At 44.9% G+C, this 21,692-nt stretch overlaps 2 protein-coding genes across 11 annotated transcripts in view; one reads left to right on the forward strand and one right to left on the reverse strand.

The window, feature by feature from the left end:
- The window catches only part of TMEM143 (transmembrane protein 143), a 151,663-nt gene extending 146,098 nt beyond the window's left edge, over positions 1-5,565 (reverse strand). The window contains exon 1 of one of the 3 annotated variants that reach the window (XM_056544614.1): positions 5,428-5,565. Coding sequence is in view for 2 of the 3 variants with exons in the window: in XM_056544613.1 (XP_056400588.1) it covers positions 5,218-5,293 (76 nt within the window). In the remaining variant the exon portion in view is untranslated. Of the gene's footprint in view, positions 1-5,217; positions 5,309-5,427 lie in introns of those variants that run through there. The other 2 variants (XM_056544615.1, XM_056544613.1) reach the window with 2 other exon arrangements.
- SYNGR4 (synaptogyrin 4) overlaps positions 5,467-21,692 on the forward strand; it is a 191,611-nt gene continuing 175,385 nt past the window's right edge. For 5 of the 8 annotated variants that reach the window (XR_008848538.1, XR_008848537.1, XM_056544622.1 and 2 more), the window contains exon 1: positions 5,510-5,615. The gene's annotated coding sequence lies outside the window, so the exon portion shown is untranslated. Of the gene's footprint in view, positions 5,739-21,692 lie in introns of all 8 variants that reach the window. The other 3 variants (XM_056544618.1, XM_056544619.1, XM_056544620.1) reach the window with 3 other exon arrangements.

Consider the following 21,692-nt stretch of genomic DNA (forward strand, 5'->3'; position numbering starts at 1 on the left):
GACGTTGCCTTGGTGACGACGCACAGGGACGTTCATGAGCAACGTCCCTGTGCGTCGTTGTCAAGGCATCGTCTCTACTCCGGGCCTGAAGCGCGGAGAAGAGGCCCCCCCCCCCCCGGTGAAGATGGACAGCGCGGAATGACTATCCCTCCCCACCGGATGGTCCCTGCAGCACAGATGGCCCGGACCAGCTCACACTAACATCCCGCCGAGCGGAGGTGAGTACAAAACTAAAGGGGGTAGGGGGGGGGGGGGGGGTCTGGATGATGTCGAAGGCCGCAGTGGTCTTCAACCTGCGGACCTCCAGATGATTCAAAACTACAACTCCTAGCATGCTGGGAGTTGTAGTTTTGGAACATCTGGAGGTCCGCAGGTTGAAGACCACTGTAATCAGACATTGACAAGCGGTGATGATGAAGGGGGGGGGGTGGGCTGATGATGAAGGGGGGTGTGGGATGATGATGAAGGAGGGGTGTGTGATGATGACAGGCGGTGATGAAGGGGGGTGTGTGGAATGATGACAGGGTAAGGATGACAGGCGGTGATGACGAAGGGGGGGGATGATGACAGGGTGATGATGATGATGAGGGTGTTAATGACGGGGGCCTGGATGATGACAGGGGGGGTTGATGTATTTCCCACCCTAGGCTTATAGTCGAGTCAATAACTTTTCCTGGGTTTTTGGGGTGAAATTAGGGGCCTCGGCTTATACTCGAGTATATACAGTATGTGGTATTGCCGCTTGTGCAAGTGTCCGGACTACACTGCTCAAAAAAAAATTATGGGAACACTTAAACAACACAATGTAACTCCAAGTCATTCACACTTCTGTGAAATCACACTGTCCACTCGGGAAGCAACACTGATTGACAATCAATTTCACATGCTGTTGTGCAAATGGAACAGACAACAGGTGGAAATTATAGGCAATTAGCAAGACACCTCCAATACAGGAGTGGTTCTGCAGGTGGTAACCACAGACCACTACTCAGGTAGTGCAGCTCATCCAGGATGGAACAATGCGAGCTGTGGCAAGAAGGTTTGCTGTGTCTGTCAGCGTAGTTTCCAGAGCATGGAGGCGCTACCAGGAGACAGGCCAGTACATCAGGAGACGTGGAGGAGGCCGTAGGAGGGCAACAACCCAGCAGAAGGACCGCTACCTCCACCTTTGTGCAAGGAGGAGCACTGCCAGAGTCCTGCAAAATGACCTCCAGCAAGCCACAAATGTGCATGTGTTCACTCAAACGGTCAGAAACAGACTCCATGAGGGCCCGAAGTCCACAGGTGTGGGTTGTGCTTACAGCCCAACACCGTGCAGAACCTTCTCCACGGCATCTCCAGACTCTGTCACATGTGCTCAGTGTGAAACTGCTTTAATCTGTGAAGAGCACAGGGCGCCAGTGGCGAATTTGCCAATCTTGGTGATGAGATCCTCAGACCCCTTGTGAGACCATATTCTGGTGCGGTTGGCCCTAGGTTCCTCCTAATGCAAGACAATGCTAGACCTCATGTGGCTGGAGTGTGTCAGCAATTCCTGCAATAGGAAGGCATTGATGCTACGGACTGGCCCGCCTGTTCCCCTGACCTGAATCTGATTGAGCACATCTGGGACATCATGTCTCACTCCATCCACCAACACCATGTTCACTACAGATTGTCCAGGAGTTGGCGGATGCTTTAGTCCAGGTCTGGGAGGACATCCCTCAGGAGATGCCACCTCATCAGGAGCATGCCCAGGCATTGTAGGGAGGTCATATGGGCACGTGGAGGCCACACTCACTACTGAGCCTCATTTTGACTTGTTTTAAGGACATTACAACAAAGTTGGATCATCCTATAGTGTGATTTTCCACTTTGAGTGTGACTCATATCCAGAACTCCATGGGTTAATAAATTAGATTTCCATTGATAATTTTTGTGTGATTTTGTTGTCAGCACAACTATGTCAAGTATTTCATATGATCAAAAAGTCCGATCAAAACAAAAATGGTACTGATCAAAACTTTACATCACGACTCAAAAAATAAGCCCTCATATGGATTTTTAGGTACAAAACTGAAAGGGTTACGATTTTAAAAGTGTAAGGAGGAAAAAACAAAAGTGCAATAATGGAAAAACACCATGTCCTTAAGGGGTTAATGCCACTCAACTGGATACAGTGCTGTCCTTTTTCTGATTAATGTATGGGCCAGCCAGTCCGACTCAATAGAGTGTGCACATCCATTATCATTTCTTAGGCTAAGTGCACACTTCCATGGGTGCGTTCACATGGCTGTTTGCCCCCGTTTCTTTTTCCCTGTTTCAGTTCCGTTTTTTAAGATTGTAAACGGATTAAAAACTTTTTTTTTTTTAAATCCCATTCATGTCAATGGGATTTTTTTTTACAATCCGTTTACATCCGTGTGCACCCGTTTGCACTAATTTCCGTTTTTTTCATGGAAGAAAAAAAACGGCACATGCAGTATTTTTTCTTCCGTGAAAAAAAACAGAATAAAACACGGACATCATCATTTTAACATTGAAGTCTATGGCAAACGGATGAACCTTTAATGTCATCCATTTGCACCCAGGTTTAAAATATCCGTAATTACATCTGAGCATGCTCAGAAGAGGTGACATAAGCAGACTCCTACAGTGTTGTGGGACTACTACTACTCTCATCATGGAAACAAGTCTGTTCCATGATGGGAGTAGTAATTCCCCGGCTGCGGGAGTCTGCCGGTGGCTGGGGGGGGGGGGGGGCGGACTACATTAGTGTTTGTACTACTATCCCCATCATGGAGACTCTGTTCCATGATGGGGGTTGTAGTACAGGGACTGAGGGATTGATCGCACTGGGTCTCACTTCTGAGACCCCATCCGACCAGAAGTTATTAAGCAGGGGAGCGGGCGGCATGGTCCGCAACCCTGCGATCACCGATGTATTTTACTTTCATTTCTAAATTCCCCGCGGGGAGCTCTGAATGGCCCATACTGAGGAGCCAATCAGGGCTCCCTGCGGGGATTTTTAAAATGGACAATGTATATTAAAAGCGCTCTGGGGGGGCAAGATATATAGCGCTACATATCTAGCCCCCCCCCCCCCCAGCGCATTCATAAAGATATAACCTTGCCAGCGCAAAAATATATACCCCCGCAGTGTGTGTGTATATATGTGACCCCCCCACCAGCGCATTTATAATTATATACCCCCCGCCAGCGCATTTATGTGACCCCCTCCAGCACATTTATAATGTAATCCCCGCCTGCGCAATTATCAATATATACCCCCCGCCAGCGCATTTATGTGACCCCCTGCTGGTGCATATGTCATTACTGCAGTGCTATCTGTGAATAGTATTTTACTTGCAGAGCATCGTACCAGCCGATGCCGCCTCAATGCTGCTAATAGAATATTCATACATTGCGCTGCAGGGGAATGTTATATAGAAGTGCTGTGGGAGCAGATAATACTATATATCTGGCCCCACAGCACTTCTATATAATATGCCCCTGCAGCGCGATGTATGAATAGTATTCTATCAGCAGCATCGCGCTGGCGGCGGCTGGTGCGATGCTCTGCCAGTAAAATACTATTCACAGATAGCACTGCAGTAATGACATATGCACCAGCGGGGGGGGGGGGGGGCGGTCACATAAATGCGCTGGGGTATATAATTATAAAGGTGCAGGCGGGGGGTCACATATATATACTGCGGGGGTATATATTTTTGCGCTGGCGGGGGTTATATCTTTATAAATGCGCTGGGGGGCTAGATATATAGCGCTATATATCTTTCCCCCCACAGCGCTTTTAATATACACTGTCCATTTTAAAAATCCCCACAGGGAGCCCTGATTGGCTCCTCGGTACTGGCCATTCAGAGCTCCCCGCAGGGAATTTAAAATTGAAAGTAAAATACATCGGTGATGGCAGGGTTGCGGACCATGCCGCCCCCTCCCCTGCTTAATAACTTCTGATCAGATCGGGTCTCAGAAGTGAGACCTGGTGCGATCAATCCCTCAGCCCCTGTACTACTACTTCCATGATGGGGGTAGTAGTACAGGCACTAATGTAGCCTCCCCAGTCGCCGGCAGACTCCTGCAGCCAGGAACTACTTCTCCCACCATGGAAACAAGTTTGTTCCATGATGGGAGTAGTACTAGTCCTGGCTGCAGGAGTCTGTAGGTGGATGATTTTTCCATTAAAAAATAAACGGATTAAAAATGGTTACAAACAGTTCAAAACGGATACCCGTTTGATTAACCGTTTCTATCCGTTTTTTTTATTATTTTTTTTTATAAACAGAACGGGGCAAACTGCCGTGTGAACGCACCCCATGTCAGCTCTTTCGGAAGTTTTATCAGAGTCCATTACACTACAGACACCCACAGATCTCCTTGACTAGAATGGGGTCTTTCTGGTTTGTCGGCAGTGTCTTGTTTTGCAGGATTTGATCAGAGAGAAAAACAGATCTGCATTTTTTTTTTCCCTGCGTCCATATCTATCTCGACATATCTAGCAAATGGAGCTCCAACGCTGACATGAACAAGGTTTAAGCTACGTTGCTGACACAATTATACCCCTGTAAGGGTAACAGATCCACCACAGAAACCAACACAACAATCTGCTTACATTGTCTGAATAATAGTAAAGAAAGCGCCCCCCCCCCCCCCCAATAATAATAATAAGGGCTGTAAGGACACAGCACATCCTGCAGCTCTGGTGCCTTACAGAACAGGGGCACTATGAGTGGATATGTCATAGGACAGTCTTTCCCAACCAGGGTGCCTCCAGCTGCTGCAAAACTACAACTCCCAGCATGCTCGGACAGCCAAAGATTGGGAAACACTGGTATAGGACATCATACAGCAATGTTATACTGTTTACAGTCTACAGAAGCTGGGAACCTCCATGCACTACTATAAAGGGTGTGGAAATGACCGGCCCCATACACGCCACTGCTTACTAGATCACCTGTACTGGGGTCATCTGTTTTTAATATAACCGCGCCCTGTAAGAGCCATGACCTCCCCCACCACACAGGTGACCTCCCCCCACCACACAGGTGACCTCCCCCCACCACACAGGTGACCTCCCCCCACCACACAGGTGACCTCCCCCCACCACATCAGGCAGGTGACCTCCCCCCACCACACAGGTGACCTCCCCCCACCACACAGGTGACCTCCCCCCACCACAGGCAGGAGACTGCTGGGCATTCTGTCACTTCTCACTATAACTCCTCAGTGTAACAGGTGCCACCCGCGGTAGGCATGCTCCTGCAGTACTAGCAGCTCCTTCCCCTGCCATGCCTTCACAGCTCACTCATACGTAGCCGACAGCCATAGAGCCCTATGCGTTCACTATTACATGAACGTATAGACGTCTATAGGTATCAGCCACGAGTTGTCATAGCGACGTCTCCCCCTCCCCGTTCCGCTAACCTCTGAGCAAGCAGAGCTGACATTGAGATCCCAGGCATGCGCCCTCACAGCCTTCCTCTTCTCTAGCGTCATTTCAGTATTACGTCACGACGTATGGGGGAGGGGGTGGACTTGCACTGCGCATGCACGATATTTCCCGCGCTTGCCTGTTAAGTCGAGTCGGTTGGTGTTTACGTGTGGTGAGAAGGGTAATGCTAATGTGTCCGGGGGAAGAAATACGTCATGTGTATAAATGAAACGGTCCATGGGTTTATTAATGCAGGTGTCAAGAGGTTCAGGAATTTTGGTCACAAAATGGGGTAATAAATAAGGTTTGATACACTTCTGCGTTCTCCACATCTGCCCCTGTCTCCTTTATAGACCATGCACATGTAACTGCTAGTGTTCAATGACGTTGCACTGTAAGGCTATGTTCACATAAGGATTAGCCGGGAAAACTATCAGGCAGAACAACTTATCGCCTATGGGACCCCTGCAATCTCCTGCACAGCTCCATGGCAGTCCCCAGGATGGGGCATATTGACCCCCGCACAAAAAGGTGATCGACTCGCCACCTCCATGTATCTCTATTGGAGAGCCGTAAATACCTGAACGATCTATCTATGGCTCCTCCATAGAGATACATGGAGGTGGCGTGTCAGCCTCCGCTTCCTGCAGGGGTCGACACGCCCTGTTCCTGGGTGCCGTGCAGGAGATTACAGGGGGTCCCAGCAGTTGGACGACCGCGATCAAACACTTATCCCCTATTCTTTGGATTGGGGATACGTTTTTCTGCATGATAGTTCCCCTTTAGGGCAGGTTCACACGTACAGTATTCTGAGCAGATTTAATGTGCAGGATTTTATGCTGCAGATTTCAGTGTAAACTGAATGACTGAACACAACTAGAGATGAGCGAATTTACAGTAAATTCGATTCGTCACAAACTTCCCGGCTCGGCAGTTGATGACTTATCCTGCATAAATTATTTCAGCTTTCAGGTGCTCCCGTGGGCTGGAAAAGGTGGATACAGTCCTAGGAGACTCTTTCCTAGGACTGTATCCACTTTTTCCAGCCCACCGGAGCACCTGAAAGCTGAACTCATTTATGCAGGATAAGTCATCAACTGCCAAGCCGAGAAGTTCATGACGAATTGAATTTACTGTAAATTAGCTCATCTCTAAACACAACTTCTAATCCTTTGCGTCAAATCTGCACCGAATACTGTACGTGTGAATCGACCCTTAGGGTACGTTCACATTTACGCAGATTTGATGCGCAGGATTTCCTGCAAATTTCAATGTACAGTGACCCCCCGACATACGATAATTTCAACATGCGATGCCCTCTCAGAGGCCATCGCATGTTGAAGGCAGCATCAACATACATCGCATAAACGGCTATCCGGCAGCGCAGACTGCTTCAGCTGCCGCCCGATAGCCGTTTACGGTGCACCGTGTGCTGCGTTGACGATCACTTACCTGTCCTCGGGGCTCCGGAGCATCCTCTTCGAGATCCCCTGCATCGCCGGTGCTCTCCTTCCTCGTCATCACGTCGCCGTGCATGCCGTCCCGTCATCCAATAGGAGCGGCGTGCATAGTGACGTGATGGCGGCGACGGAGAGAGAGGATCCCGGGGAAGCAGAGACGTCTGGAGCGTCGGGGACACCCCGGGGACGCGGCCACAGCGATGGAGGGTGACATCCAGGGCTGCGGTGACTGTCCGGAGCGGCAGGGACAGGTGAGTATAACTTCCTATTCTTTCCATTGAACGGATCCCTCAACATATGATGGTTTCAACAAACGATGGTTCATTTGGAACAGATTACCATCATATGTTGAGGGACCACTGTAAACTAAATGACTGAGCACAGTTTCTAATCGGCAGTTATAAATCCTGCGCATCAAATCTGCTCAGAATACTGTATGTGTGAACGTACCCTTAAAGCGGAACTACAGTGGGGGAAAACATTTTACATATCAACTAGTGCCAGAAAGTTAAATGACTTCTATAAAAAATCTTTACCCTTTCAGTACTTATCAGCTGCTGTATACTACTGAGAAATTTGTGAACTTCTTTTCTGTCTGACTATAGTGCTCTCTGCGGACACCTCTGTCCATGTCAGGAACTGTCCAGAGCAGGAGAGGTTTTCTATGGGGACATGCTTCTAATCTGGACAGTTCCTGACATGGACAGAGGTGTCAGCAGAGAGCACTGTTGTCAGGCTGAAAAAGAACTGCACAATTTTCTCTGTAGTATACAGCAGCTGATTAGTACTGGAAGGATTACGATTTTTTTTAACCCCTTAACGGCCACGGACCTAAATGTACGTCCTGGTGCAGAGGTACTGTGCGCACCAGGACGTACATTTACGTCCTGTACATGACCGCGAGCATGCACTGCAGGTCCTGGCTGCTATCAGCGGCCAGGGACCCGCCGGTAACGGCGGACATCAGTGATCGCGCTGATGTCCGCCATAAACCCCTCAGATGCCGTGATCAATACAGATCACGGCATCTGTGGCAATGCGCACATTTAAATAGATGAACGGATCGCCCACGGCGCTGCCACAGGGATCCAATCATCTAATGTAGCGGCCGGAGGTCCCCTCACCTGCCTCCGGCCGTCTCCTGGGGTCCTCTGCTCTGGTCTGAGATCGAGCAGGCCAGAGCAGAAGATAGCCGATAACACTGATCAGTGCTATGCCCTATACATAGCACTGAACAGTATTAGCAATCAAGTGATTTCTATAAATAATCCCCTATGGGGACATAAAAAGTTTAAAAATGTAAAAATAAACTTAAAAAAAAAATGTAAAAAATCCCCTCCCCCAATAAAAATGGAAATTGTCCCTTTCTCCCATTTTACCCACAAAAAGTGCAATTTTTTTTTTATATAAACATATATGATATCGCCGCATGCGTAAATGTCCGAACTATCAAAATATAATGTTAATGATCCTGTACCAAAATTGCAGCTTCTTTGTCACATTTTATACAAATTTTTTTTTTAATAAAAAGTGATTTAAACGTTTCATATACGCAAATGTGGTATCAATAAAAAGTACAGATCAGGGTGCAAAAAAAGAGCTTTCATACCACCCCATATATTAACCCCTTAATGACGCCGGACGTAAATGTACGTCCTAGTGAGCTGGTACTTAACGCACCAGGACTTACATTTACATCCTATACATAACCGCGAGCATCGGAGCGAAGCTCGGGACATGCGCGGTAGGTCCCGGCTGCTGATAGCAGCCAGGAACCCGCCAGTAATGGCGGACATCGGGCGATGTCCGCCATTAACCCCTCAGATGCCGTGATCAATACAGATCACGGTATCTGCAGCATTGCAGACACTAAAATGGATGATCGGATCGCCCGCAGCGCTGCCACGGCGATCCGATCATCCAGCATGGCAGCCGGAGGTCCCCTCACCTGCCTCCGCTGCCTTCCATGGGTCTTCTGCTCTGGTCTGCGATCGAGCAGACCAGAGCAGAAGATAGCCGATAACACTGATCAGTGCTATGTCCTATGCATAGAAAACAGTACTAAACAGTATTAGAAATTGAATGATTGCTATACATAGTCCCCTATTAAAGTGTAAAAATAAAAGTAAAAGAAAAAATGTGAAAAAAACCCTCCCCCAATAAAAACGTAAATTGTCCCATTTTCCCTATTTCACCCCCCAAAAGTGTAAAAAAAATATTTTATCCAAACTATTAAAATAAAATGAAGAAATATTAGAGAGGCTCTTATTTCCCAGACAACCTGTGACTCGGGCTGCCCAAATAACACCAGTACCCAAGGCGCCAAAAATTATACTAAATATATAGAAAAATTGGGGCTCAGAGTCATGAATATTAGATACAAATTAATTTATTGATAATAAGACATTTGTAATATTTGTGTATTTTGACCCACAGGGCCCTTGTGGGTCAGCAGAAATACCCTGATATATTAAATAGTCTATACATAAAATATTTAATAAATAAAATATGGCAAATATTATTTAAAACTAATAAAATACATAAAATGAAAAAACTTTAAAATTATTCGCTAAGTGTCCACACAGTCTGTAGAAATAATGCAGGTAGATAATGTGAATAAATATCTCAGTTGCTGCAATAAATCCAGATGATTTAACTTCAATTAATCGTATTGACCCAAAGAATAAAGAACACGTCATTTTTAGCGTAAATTGTACGGCATGAAAACAAAACCTTCCAAAATTTATAAAATTGCGGTTTTCTTTTTAATTTCCCATCGGAAGTCGGTACGGAGAGGGGGAAGCATGGTCCGGCTTACCCGGACCTTCGGAGGCGGCATCGGCAGCATCCACGGAGCAGCGGCGCAAGCAGGAGGAGCGGCGGCCGGAAAGTGCAGCGGAGAAGGCTGCAGCGAAGATTGCGATAAGTGATCTTCACTGTGGCCTTCTAAAAGCTGCAAAACAAAGGGTGTCTGGGCATGCTGGGAGTTGTAGTTTTGCAACATCTGGAGGGTCACAGCTTGGAGACCACTGTGTAGTGGTCTCTAAACTGTGGCCCTCCAGATGTTGCAAAACTACAACTTTCAGCATGCACTGACTGTCTGGGCATGCTGGGAGTTGTAGTTTTGCAACATCTGAAGTGGCACAGTTTGGAGACCACTATATGTTGGTCTCCAAACTGTAGCCCTCCAGATGTTGCAAAACTACAACTCCAAGCATGGCCAGACAGTCAGGGATGCTGGGCGTGTAGTTCTGCAATATCTGGCCCTTCAGATGTTGCAGAACTACAACTCCCAGCATGCCTGGACAGTCTGGGCATGCTTGGAGTTGTAGTTTTGCAACATCTGGACGGCTACAGTTTGGAGGCCACTCATTAGCGGTCTCCAAACTGTTCTTCCCCAGTTGTTGCATAACTACAACTCTTAGCATGCCCAGACTGTCCAGGCATGCTGTGAGTTGTAGTTCTGCAACATCTGAAGGGCCAGATATTGCAGAACAACACGCCCAGCATCCCTGACTGTCTGGCCGTGCTGGGAATTGTAGTTTTGCAACAGCTGTAGGCACACTGGTTGGGAAACACTGAGCTAGAGTCTGTTTCCTGACTCTGTGATTCCTTGAAGGAAACCCACTGTAAACCCGCCCGTGTGAATGTACCCTGTACATTCACATGGGGGGGCGCCCCAAACCTCCAGCTGTTGCAAAACTACAACTCCCAGAGTGCACTGACAGACCGTACATGCTGGGAGTTGTAGTCTTGCAACAGCTGGGGGCACATGGGTTGGAATCACTGAGCTAGAGTCTGTTTTCTAACTCAGTGGTTCCCCACCAGTGTGCCTACAGCTGTTGTAAAACTACAACTCCCAGCATGTACGGTCTGTCAGTGCATTCTGGGAGTTGTCATTTTGCCACAGCTGAAGGTTTGGGGCGCCCCCCCCCCCCCCATGTAAATGTACAGGGTACATTCACACGTGCGGGTTTACAGTGGGTTTCCTTCTAGGAAACTTACTGTGAACCCCTGCCTATGTGAATGTACCCTAAAAACACTACACTACACTACCAAATAATAAAAAGTAAAACACTACACATACACCCCCTTACATGTCGCGCCTCCCCCCCCCCCCCCAATAAAAATGAAAAACGTCTCATACGGCAATGTTTCCTAAACAGCGCCTCCAGCTGTTGCAAAACCACAACTCCCAGTGTTGCCGGACAGCCATAGACTGTCCTGGCAGGCTGGGAGTCTTGCAACAGCTGGAGGCACCCTGTTTGGGAAACACTGCTGTAGGGTTTTGGTGGAGACAAGCCCCATCCTTGTAACCGGGTCCACCACTATTGCAAATTCCTTATTCAAGCCTCAAATGCGCATGGCGCTCTCTCACTCATATTTCAAGGCAACAGTTTAGGGCCACATATGGAGTATCTCCGTACTTGGGAGAAATTGCGTTACAAATTTTGGGGGGATTTTTCTCCCATTACCCTTTGTAGAAATGGTAAATTTGGGAAAAAGACTGCACTTTAGTGAAATTTTTTTTTTTTCATTTACACATCCGAATTTAACGAAAAGTCATCTAACACCTGTGGGGTGTTAAGGCTCACCGGACCCCTTGTTACGTGCCTTGAGGGGTGTAGTTTCCAAAATAGTATGCCATGTGTTTTTTTTGCTGTTCTGGCACCATAGGGGCTTCCTAAATGTGACATGCCCCCCAAAAACCATTTCAGCAAAATTCACTCTCCAAAATCCCATTGACACTTGACATACATATATGAGGTATTTCCATAATCAAGAGAAATTGGGTTACACATTTTGGGGGGCTTTTTCTCCTATTACCACTTGTAAAAATTCAAAAACTGTGTCTACAAGAACATGCAAGTGTAAAAAATGAAGATTTTGAATTTTCTCCTTCACTTTGCTGCTATTTCTGTGAAACATCTAAAGGGTTAACAAACTTACTGAATGTCATTTTGAATACTTTGAGGGGTGCAGTTTTTATAATGGGGTATTTCTAATATGAAGGCCCTTCAAATCTACTTCAAAACTGAACTGGCCCCTGAAAAATTCTGATTTTGAAAATTTTGTGAAAAATTGGAAAATTGCCCTCTTATGTCTTCCAAAAGTAAAAACATGTCAACTTTATGATGCAAACATAAAGTAGACATATTGTATTTGTAAATCAATATATAATTTATTTGGAATGTCTGTTTTCCTTACAAGCAGAGAGCTTCAAAGTTAGAAAAATGCAAAATTTTCAATTTTTTCATAAAATTTTGGAATTTTTCACCAAGAAATGATGCAAGTATCGACAAAAATTTACCACTAACATAAAGGAGAATATGTCACGAAAAAACTGTCTCGGAATCAGAATGAAAAGTTATTAATGCCTAAAGTGACAGTGGTCAGAATTGCAAAAAATGCTCCCGTCCTTAGGGTTATAATGGGCTCCGTCCCCAAGGAGTTAAGGCCCAAAGGGCTGAGTCCTTAAGGAGTTAAAAAAAATGAAAAAGTTATAGGATACTGATTTTGTACAAAAAGTTTGAGATTTCGTTAAGCGGTACAATAATAGAAAAGTGTGTAGCCATGGGTATCATTTTAATCGTATTGACCCACAGAATAAAGAACACATGTCATTTTTACTGTAAATTGTACAGTGTGAAAACAAAACCCCCCAAAATTTGTAAAATTGTGGTTTTCATTAAAATTTTCTCCCTATAAAAAATTTTTTTTGGGGCTTGCCGTACATTTTTATGATAAATTGAGAGGTGTCATTACAAAGTACAATTGGTCACGCAAAAAACAAGCCCTTATATGGGTCTGGAGATGGAAACATAAAAGAGTTATGGATTTTAGAAAGCGAGGAGGAAAAAACGAAAACGCAAAAATAAAATTGACCTGGTCATTAAGGTCAAAATGGCTTTGGTCCTTAAAGGGGTACTCCGGCTCTAAGACATCTTATCCCCTATCCAAAGTATAGGGGATAAGATGCCTGATCGCGGGGGTCCCGCCGCTGGGGATCCCCGTGATCTTGCACGCAGCACCCTGTTCTAATCAGTCACCGGAGCATGTTCGCTCGAGGTCTGATTACTGGCGATCATGGGGGCCGGAGCATTGTGATGTCACAGCCCCGCCCCCATGTGACGTCACGCTCCGCCCCCTCAATGCAAGCCTATGGGAGGGGGTGAGTACCCCTTTAAAGTAATTTACAAATCTGTTTAATTTTCTGGCACCAGTTGATTTGAAAACATTTGTTTTCCACTTGTTTCCACCAGAGTTGCCCTTTAACTCCTTATTTGAATTTTTTTTTTTAGAAAAAACAAAATCGCCATTTTGTAACTTTTGGTGGCTTCTGTTTCTATGCAGTGCACTTTTTGGTAAAAATGACACCTTATCTTTTATTTTGTGGGTACATACTCTTACAAGGATACCCAATTTATGACTACATGCACCAAAATTTGTAGACTTAAAATTGTCCTCTTCTGACGCATATAAAATTTAAATTTTTGCGCATACAGGGCTATATGAGGGCTCTTTTTTTGCGCCGTGATCTGTAGTTTTTATGGGACTTTTTGATACATTTGATATGGTATATAAAGTGACTAAAAATGCACAATTTGGTTTTTTTTTAAGTGTACGCCATCAACCGTTAATATTTTAAGAGTTCGGCCATTTATGCACGTGGCGCTACCACATATGATTATGTTTATTTTTGATTACATTATTTTATTTAACCTATCCTGGACATAGGGCGTACAGGTATGCCCCGGCATCCTGGTACTTAAGGACCCAGGGTGTACTTGTACTCCCTGAACGTTTCCGTTCATCGCCGGCAACTGGACAGTGAACCGAACAGGATGCCTGCTGAAATCGTTCAGCAGGCATCCTGTGCCAATACTACACACCACCAATCACCTTCTGTTGCTAGGGGGAGGTGGCAATGATGTCACCTCCCCTGGAGAGCAGTTATTGGTCGGAGGGAATGTCGTCAGAGGAGGGGTTAATGTCCCCCTTACTCCGCACTGCCCGCCAACCCACCTCAGTCTGCGGGCAGAGCGAGTGAAGGAGCCAGGGACCCCCTTCTGCCAGATCTGTGCCCACCAGGGCACTGGTAAGTGGCATCCAGCCACTGTTAAAAAAAGGGACAGATTAACTTGAGGGACAGGTAGGTGGTGAAAAAAAAGTTATTTTTCCCCCTGACCCCTAATGCCCGAGGGTCTGCAGCACAGTTAAAAAAAACAGTGTCAGGCAATATTGGAGTGGGGACATCCTGTATCAGACCCCAATCTACAGTATGGCCATTACACAGGGACGGTTTGAGGCCATACGGAAATGCCTGCATTACGCTGATAATGCAGCATGTGATTCCTGTATTGAACCCCCACACCGGTTGTTAGCGGGAAACTTGTGTGGGGAACCTTGTGCACCCATTGCTGGATAAGGGTTACCACTTTTACGTGGATAACTTTTATACCAGCATCCCTCTGTTCAAATCCCTCACCGCCAAATCCACATCTGCTTGTGGGACCATGTGGAAGAATCAAAGAGGCCTTCCTACAAATTTTCTCTAGACATCTATCCCCAAGGGTGAGTCCCGTGCCCTTACCGGTGAAAATCTGTTGCTGGTCAGGTATAAAGATAAGAGGGATGTCCTTATGCTGACCACAATTTATGGTAACGGGAGCACTCTTGTCCCTGTGCAAGGTACTGCTGTAACGGTCCTCAAGCCTGATTGTATTGTGGACTACAATCGGTATATGGGGGGGAGTTGACCTTTCTGATCTAATCTTCAAGCCATATAATGCCATGCGGAAAACACAGGCATAGTACAAAAAAGTTGCGATCTACATGGTCCAGGTTGCCATGTTCAACTCTTTTTTACTGTCCCAGTTCGCTGGCAAAACAGAGACATTTCTTCAGTTCCAAGACGAAGTCCTTAAGGCCCTGATCTCTGGCGACAGGGAAAGGGCAGGCCGGAGTTCCCTTGGAACAGGAAATGTAGGTGCCAGGATCGTCCCAGGCCACACTGGAAAGAAGGGCCGATACCATAAAATATGCAGTGTGTGAGGGGGATATGGAAATACACCACCACTCAGTGTGACACTTGCCCCAATTCCAGCCTCTGCAATAAAGATTGCTCCAGGGAGTATCACACTTCCATGGCCATGTTATACCCCCTCTCATAAGCTTGCATTGAGGGGACAGGGTATGATGTCACAATACTCCGCCCCCGTGGTCGTGAGTCTTCAGACACGGAGACAGGTAAGTGCTGCATGAGAGATTGCGTGGGTCTCCAACGGCGGGACCCCCGCTATCAGACATCTTATCCCCTATCCTTTGGATAGGGGATAAGATGTCTTAGGGCCGGAGTATCCCATTAACCATCAAAACAAGAAGCTTTATTAAGCAGGAAAGAAAAAGTTGTACATAAAGCATATACACCCTGTTCCAAATTATTATGCAAATGGTATTTTTCTCATTTACTAATTTTCATGTTATCAAATTTTATTGAACAAACCTCCCAATGATAGCAGTATTTTTTTAACCCCTTAAGGACCAGGCCATTTTACACCTTAGGACCAGAGCGTTTTTTGCACATCTGACCACTTTCACTTTAAGCATTAAAGGGGTACTCCGGTGAAAACCTTTTTTCTTTTAAATCAACTGGTGGCAGAAAGTTAAACATATTTGTAAATTACTTCTATTAAAAAATCTTAATCCTTCCTGTACTTATTAGCTGCTGAATACTACAGAGGAAATTCTTTTCTTTTTGGAATGCTCCCTGATGACATCACGAGCACAGTTCTCTCTGCTGACGTTATTATAATAATGCTTTATTTATTGTTGTCCTTAGTGGGATTTGAACCCAAGTTCCCAGCACTGCAAGGCAGCAGTGCTAACCACTGAGCCACCATGCTGCTCTTAGCATACATCTGCTGTGCATGGTTCCTAAAATGGACAGAGATGTCAGCAGAGAGCACTGTGCTCGTGATGTCATCAGTGTTCCAAAAAGAAAGGAATTTCCTCTGTAGCATTCAGCAGCTAATAAGTACTGGAAGGATTAAGATTTTTTAATAGAAGTAATTTACAAATATGTTTAACTTTCTGCCACCAGTTGATTTAAAAGAAAAAAGGTTTTCACCGGAGTACCCTTTTAATAACTCTGGCATGCTTTTACCTTTCATTCTGATTCCGGGACTGTTTTTTCGTGACATATTCTACTTTATGTTAGTGGTTAAATTTTGTCGATACTTGCATCATTTCTTGGTGAAAAAGTCCAAAATTTTATGAAAAAATTAAAAATTTATCATTTTTCTAACTTTGAAGCTCTCTGCTTGTAAGGAAAATAAACATTCCAAATAAATTATATATTGATTCACAAATACAATATGTCTACTTTATGTTTGCATCATAAAGTTGCCATGTTTTTACTTTTGGAAGATATCAGAGGGCTTCAAAGTTCAGCATCGATTTTCCATTTTTTCACAAAATTTTCGAAATCAGAATTTTTTATGGACCAGTTCAGGTTTGAAGTGGATTTGAAGGGTCTTCTTATTAGAAATATCTGCACCCCTCAAAGTATTCAAAATGACATTCAGTAAGTGTGTTAACCCTTTAGGTGTTTCACAGGAATAGCAGCAAAGTGAAGAAGAAAATTCAAAATCTTCATTTTTTACACTCGCATGTTCTTGTAGACCCAGTTTTTTAATTTTTACAAGGGGTAAAAGGAGAAAAATCCTCTCAAAATGTGTAACCCAATTTCTCTCGAGTAAGAAAATACCTCATATGTGTATGTCAAGTGTTCGGCGGGCGCAGTAGAGGGCTCAGAAGGGAAGGAGCGACAGTGGAATTTTGGAGAGTGAGTTTTTGTGAAATGGTTTTTGGGGGACATGTCACATTTAGGAAGCCCCTATGGTGCCAGAACAGCAGAAAACCCCCACATGGCATACCAAACTACACCCCTCAAGACAAGTAACAAGGGGTCCAGTGAGCCTTAATACCCCACAGGTGTTTGACGACTTTTCATTAAAGTGGGATGTGTAAATGAAAAAAAATAATTTTTTCACTAAAGTGCAGTTTTTTCCCCCAAATTTACCATTTTTATAAAGGGTAATGGGAGAAAAATTTTCCCATCCAAATTTAACGAAAATTTGTCAAACACCTGTGGGGTGTTAAGGCTCACTATACCCCTTGTTACATTCCGCGAGGGGTGTAGTTTCCAAAATTAGGTCACATGTCGGTATTTATTTTTTTGCGTTTATGTCAGAACAACTGTAAAATCAGCCACCCCTGTGCAAATCACCATTTTAGGCCTCAAATGTACATAGTGCGCTCTCTCTCCTGAACCTTGTTGTGCGCCCGCAGAGCATTTTACGCCCACATATGGGGTATTTCCGTACTCAGGAGAAATTGCATTACAAATTTTGTGGGTCTTTTTTTCCTTTTACCTCTTGTGAAAATAAAAAGTAAAGGGCAACATCAGCATGTTAGTGTAAAACATTTTATTTTTTACACTAACAGGCTGGTGTAGACCCCAACTTTTGCTTTTCATAAGGGGTAAATGGAGAAAAAGCACCCCAAATTTTGTAGTGTTATTTCTCCTGAGTACGGAGCACTAAACTGTTTCCTTGAAATACGACAGGGCTCTGAAGTGAGAGAGCGCCATGCGCATTTGAGGAATAAATTAGGGATTGCAAAGGGATGGACATAGGGGTATTCTACACCAGTGATTCCCAAACAGGGTGCCTCCAGCTGTTGCTAAACTCTCAGCATGCCTGGACAGTCAGTGGCTGTCCAGAAATGCTAGGAGTTGTTGTTTTGCAACAGCTGGCGGCTCCGTTTTGGAAACACTGTACAATACGCTTTTCATTTTTATTGGGGGGGGGGGGGGGCGCAGTGTAAGGGTGTGTGTGTATATTTAGTGTTTTACCCCTTATTATTTGTTAGTGTAGTGTAGGTTTTTTAGGGTACATTTGCACTGACGAAGGTTTACAGTGAGTTCCCTGCTAGAAGATTGCGCTGCGGTAAAAAATTTGCCGCAGCTCATACTTGAAGCAAGAAACTTACTGTAAACCTGCCCGTGTGAATGTACCCTGTACATTCACATGGGGGGGGGGGCAAACCTCCAGCTGTTTCAAAACTACAACTACAAGCATGTACTGACAGACCGTGCATGCTGGGAGTTGTACTTTTGCAACAGCTGGAAGCACACTGGTTGGAAAACCTTCAGTTAGGTTTTGTTATCTAACAGTATTTTCCAACCAGTGTGCCTCCAGCTGTTGCACAACTACTACTCCCAGCATGTACTGATTGCCGAAGGGCATGCTGGGAGATGTAGTTATGCAACAGCTGGAGGGATCGCAACTACAACTCCCAGCATGCTGGGATTTGCAGTTTTGCAACATCTGGAGAGCTACAGTATAGAGACCACTGCAAACTGTGGCCCTCCAGATGTTGCAAAACTATAAATCCCAGCATGCCCAGACAGCAATTGTGTGGGCATGCTAGGAGTTGTAGTTTTGCAAGATCTGGAGGGCTATAGTTTAGATACTACTGTATAATGGTCTCAAACTGTAGCCCCCAGCTGTTGCAAAACTACAAATCCCAGCATGCCCAAACAGCTGTCTGGGCATGCTGGGAGTTGTAGTTTTGCAACATCTGGAGGGCAACAGTATAGAGACCACTGTATAGTGGTCTCAAACTGTAGCACTCCAGATGCTGCTAGGCAACTTACCGGCTTCCGTCGGATCCAGGGAGCCAGCTGCACGACATCGCGCCCGCCAATCTCCGACACCGATCGTCGCCAATCTCCGACACCGATCGTATGTGGTCCCCTTTGTTTCCCCGTTCTACCCGGCCTAACCCCCCGCCCCCGATCTGCTATTGGTCGTCACGTCTAAACCACCAATAGCAGGGATAGGAGGGGTGGCACTCCTGCCACATCACTCCTATCCCTTCAGGGGGATCGTGGGTGTCTTGGACAAGTGCGATCCCCTTATATTCCGGGTCACCGGTGTCACCATAGACCTGTAATGACCCGGAATTGCGCAAATCGCAAGTGTGAATTCACTTGCGATATGCGCCGATCGCCGACATGGGGGGGTCGGACCCCCCTGAGCATTTGCGTGAAGTGACTGCTGATCGATATCAGCAGTCACCCCGGTCCGGTCCCCGTCTGGTGCGCATCAGGGACCGAAATTCCCACGGACGTACGCGTACATCCTTGGTCCTTAACTACCAGGGTGCTTAGACGTACGCGTACGTCCATGGTCCTTAAGGGGTTAAGGCTCTCTGTACCCCTTGAGGGGTATAGTTACCATAATAATATGCAATGTGTTTTTTGCTGTTCTGGCACCAGAGGGGCTTCCTAAATGCTACATGCCCCCCAAAAACCATTTCAACTAAATATGCTTTCCAAAATCCAAATGTGGCTCTTCTTTTCTGAGCATTGTAGTGTGCTCGCGGAGCACTTTACATCCACACAAATTTTGGGGGGCATTTTCTCCTATTACTCCTTGTAAAAATGAAAAATTTGGGGAAAAACCAGCATTTTACTGAAATTTTTAATTTTATTTACACATCTGATTTTAACAAAAAGTCACCAAACACTTGTGTGGTGTTTAGGCTCAATGTGCCCCTTGTTGCGTTCCTTGAGGGGTGTAGTTTCCAACATAGTATGCCATGTGATTTTTTATTTATTTTTTTCTGTTCTGGCACCATAGGGGCTTCTTAAATGTGACATTCCCCAGCATAATTTGCTCTCCAATATCCCATTGTCGCTCCTTCCCTTCTGAGCCCTCTATTGCACCCAAAGAGCACTTTACATCCACATATGAGGTATTTCCTTTTGGGGGGCTTTTTCTCCTTTTACCCCTTGTAAAATGTAAAAAAAATGGGTCTACAAGAACATGCAAGTGTAAAAAATGAAGATTTTGAATTTTCCCTTTCACTTTGCTTCTATTCCTGTGAAACACCTAAAGGGTTAACAAACTTTCTGAATGTAATTTTGAATACTTTAACCCCTTAAGGACGCAGGACGTAAATGTACGTCTTGGTGCGGTGGTACTTAACGCACCAGGACGTACATTTACGTCCTGTGCATAACCGCGGGCATCGGAGCGATGCCCGTGTCATGCGCGGCTCATCCCGGTTGCTGATCGCAGCCAGGGACCCGCCGGCAATGGCCATGTCCGCCATTAACCCCTCAGGTGCCTGGATCAATACAGATCCCGGCATCTGCGACAGTGCGCGATTTCAATGAATGATCGAATCGCCCACAGCGCTGCTGCAGGGATCCGATCATTCAGAACGCCGCACGGAGGTCCCCTCACCTTCCGGCTCCCGACGTATCCTGCTCTGCTCTGAGATCGAGCAGACCAGAGCAGAAGATAGCCGATAACACTGATCTGTTCTATGTCCTATACATAGAACAGATCAGTATTAGCAATCATGATATTGCTATGAATAGTCCACTATGGGGACTATTCAAGTGTAAAAAACGTCAGTTTTTTCCTATTTTACCCCCAAAAAGCGTAAAAAATAAATTTTATAGACATATTTGGTATCGCCGTGTGCGTAAATGTCCGAACTATTAAAATAAAATGTTAATGATCCCGTACGGTGAACGGTGTGAACAAAAAAAGAAGTAAAAAATTGATACTTTTTTAATACATTTTATAAAAAAAAAATTAGAAAAAATGTATTAAAAGTTTTTTATATGCAAATGTGGTATAAAAAAAAAAGTACAGATCATGGGGCAAAAATTGAGCCCTCATACCGCCGCTTATACGGAAAAATAAAAAAGTTAGAGGTCATCAAAATAAAGGGATTATAAACGTACTAATTTGGTTAAAAAGTTTGTGATTTTTTTTAAGCACAACAATAATAGAAAAGTATGTAATAATGGGTACCATTTTAATCGTATTGACCCTCAGAATGAAGAACACATGTCATTTTTACCATAAATTGTACGGCGTGAAAACTAAACCTTCCAAAATTAGCAAAATTGTGTTTTTCTTTTTAATTTCCCCACAAAAATAGTGTTTTTTGGTTGCGCCATACATTTTATGATATAATGAGTGATGTCATTACAAAGGACAACTGGTCGCGCAAAAAACAAGCCCTCATACTAGTCTGGCGATGAAAATATAAAAGAGTTATGATTTTTAGAAGGCGAGGAGGAAAAAATTAAAACATAAAAATTTAATTGTCTGAGTCCTTAAGGCCAAAATGGGCTGAGTCCTTAAGGGGTTAAGGGGTGCAGTTTTTATAATGGGGTAATTTATGGGGTATTTCTAATATGAAGGCTCCTCAAATCCACTTCAAACTGAACTGGTCCCTGAAAAATTCAATGTAAATTGCTGCTGAACTTTGAAGCCCTCTGATGTCTTCAGAAAGTAAAAACATGTCAACTTTATGATGTAAACATAAAGTAGACATATTGTATATGTTAATCAATATACTGTATAATTTATTTGGCATGTCCATTTTCCTTACAAGCAGAAAGTTTCAAAGTAAAAAAAATGGTAACTTTTTAAATTTTTCATGACATTTTTGTATTTTTCACCAAGAAAGGATGGTCTTTAACCCCTTAACGACCAAGGACGTATATTTATGTCCTTGGCCGGCTCCCGCGATATAACGCGGGGTCACGCGGTGACCCCTCGTCATATCAGGTCGGTCGCGGTGCCGCACGCTATTAATCAAATTTGAACGCCGTGTCTATAACGAAAGGATAGGGGATAAGATGCCTGATCGCGGGAGTCCCGCCGCTGGGGACCTCCGAGATCTTGCACGCGGCACTCCTTTGG

The sequence above is a fragment of the Hyla sarda genome, chromosome 10 (assembly GCF_029499605.1).
Source record: "Hyla sarda isolate aHylSar1 chromosome 10, aHylSar1.hap1, whole genome shotgun sequence".
NCBI classification, from domain to species: Eukaryota; Metazoa; Chordata; class Amphibia; order Anura; family Hylidae; genus Hyla; species Hyla sarda.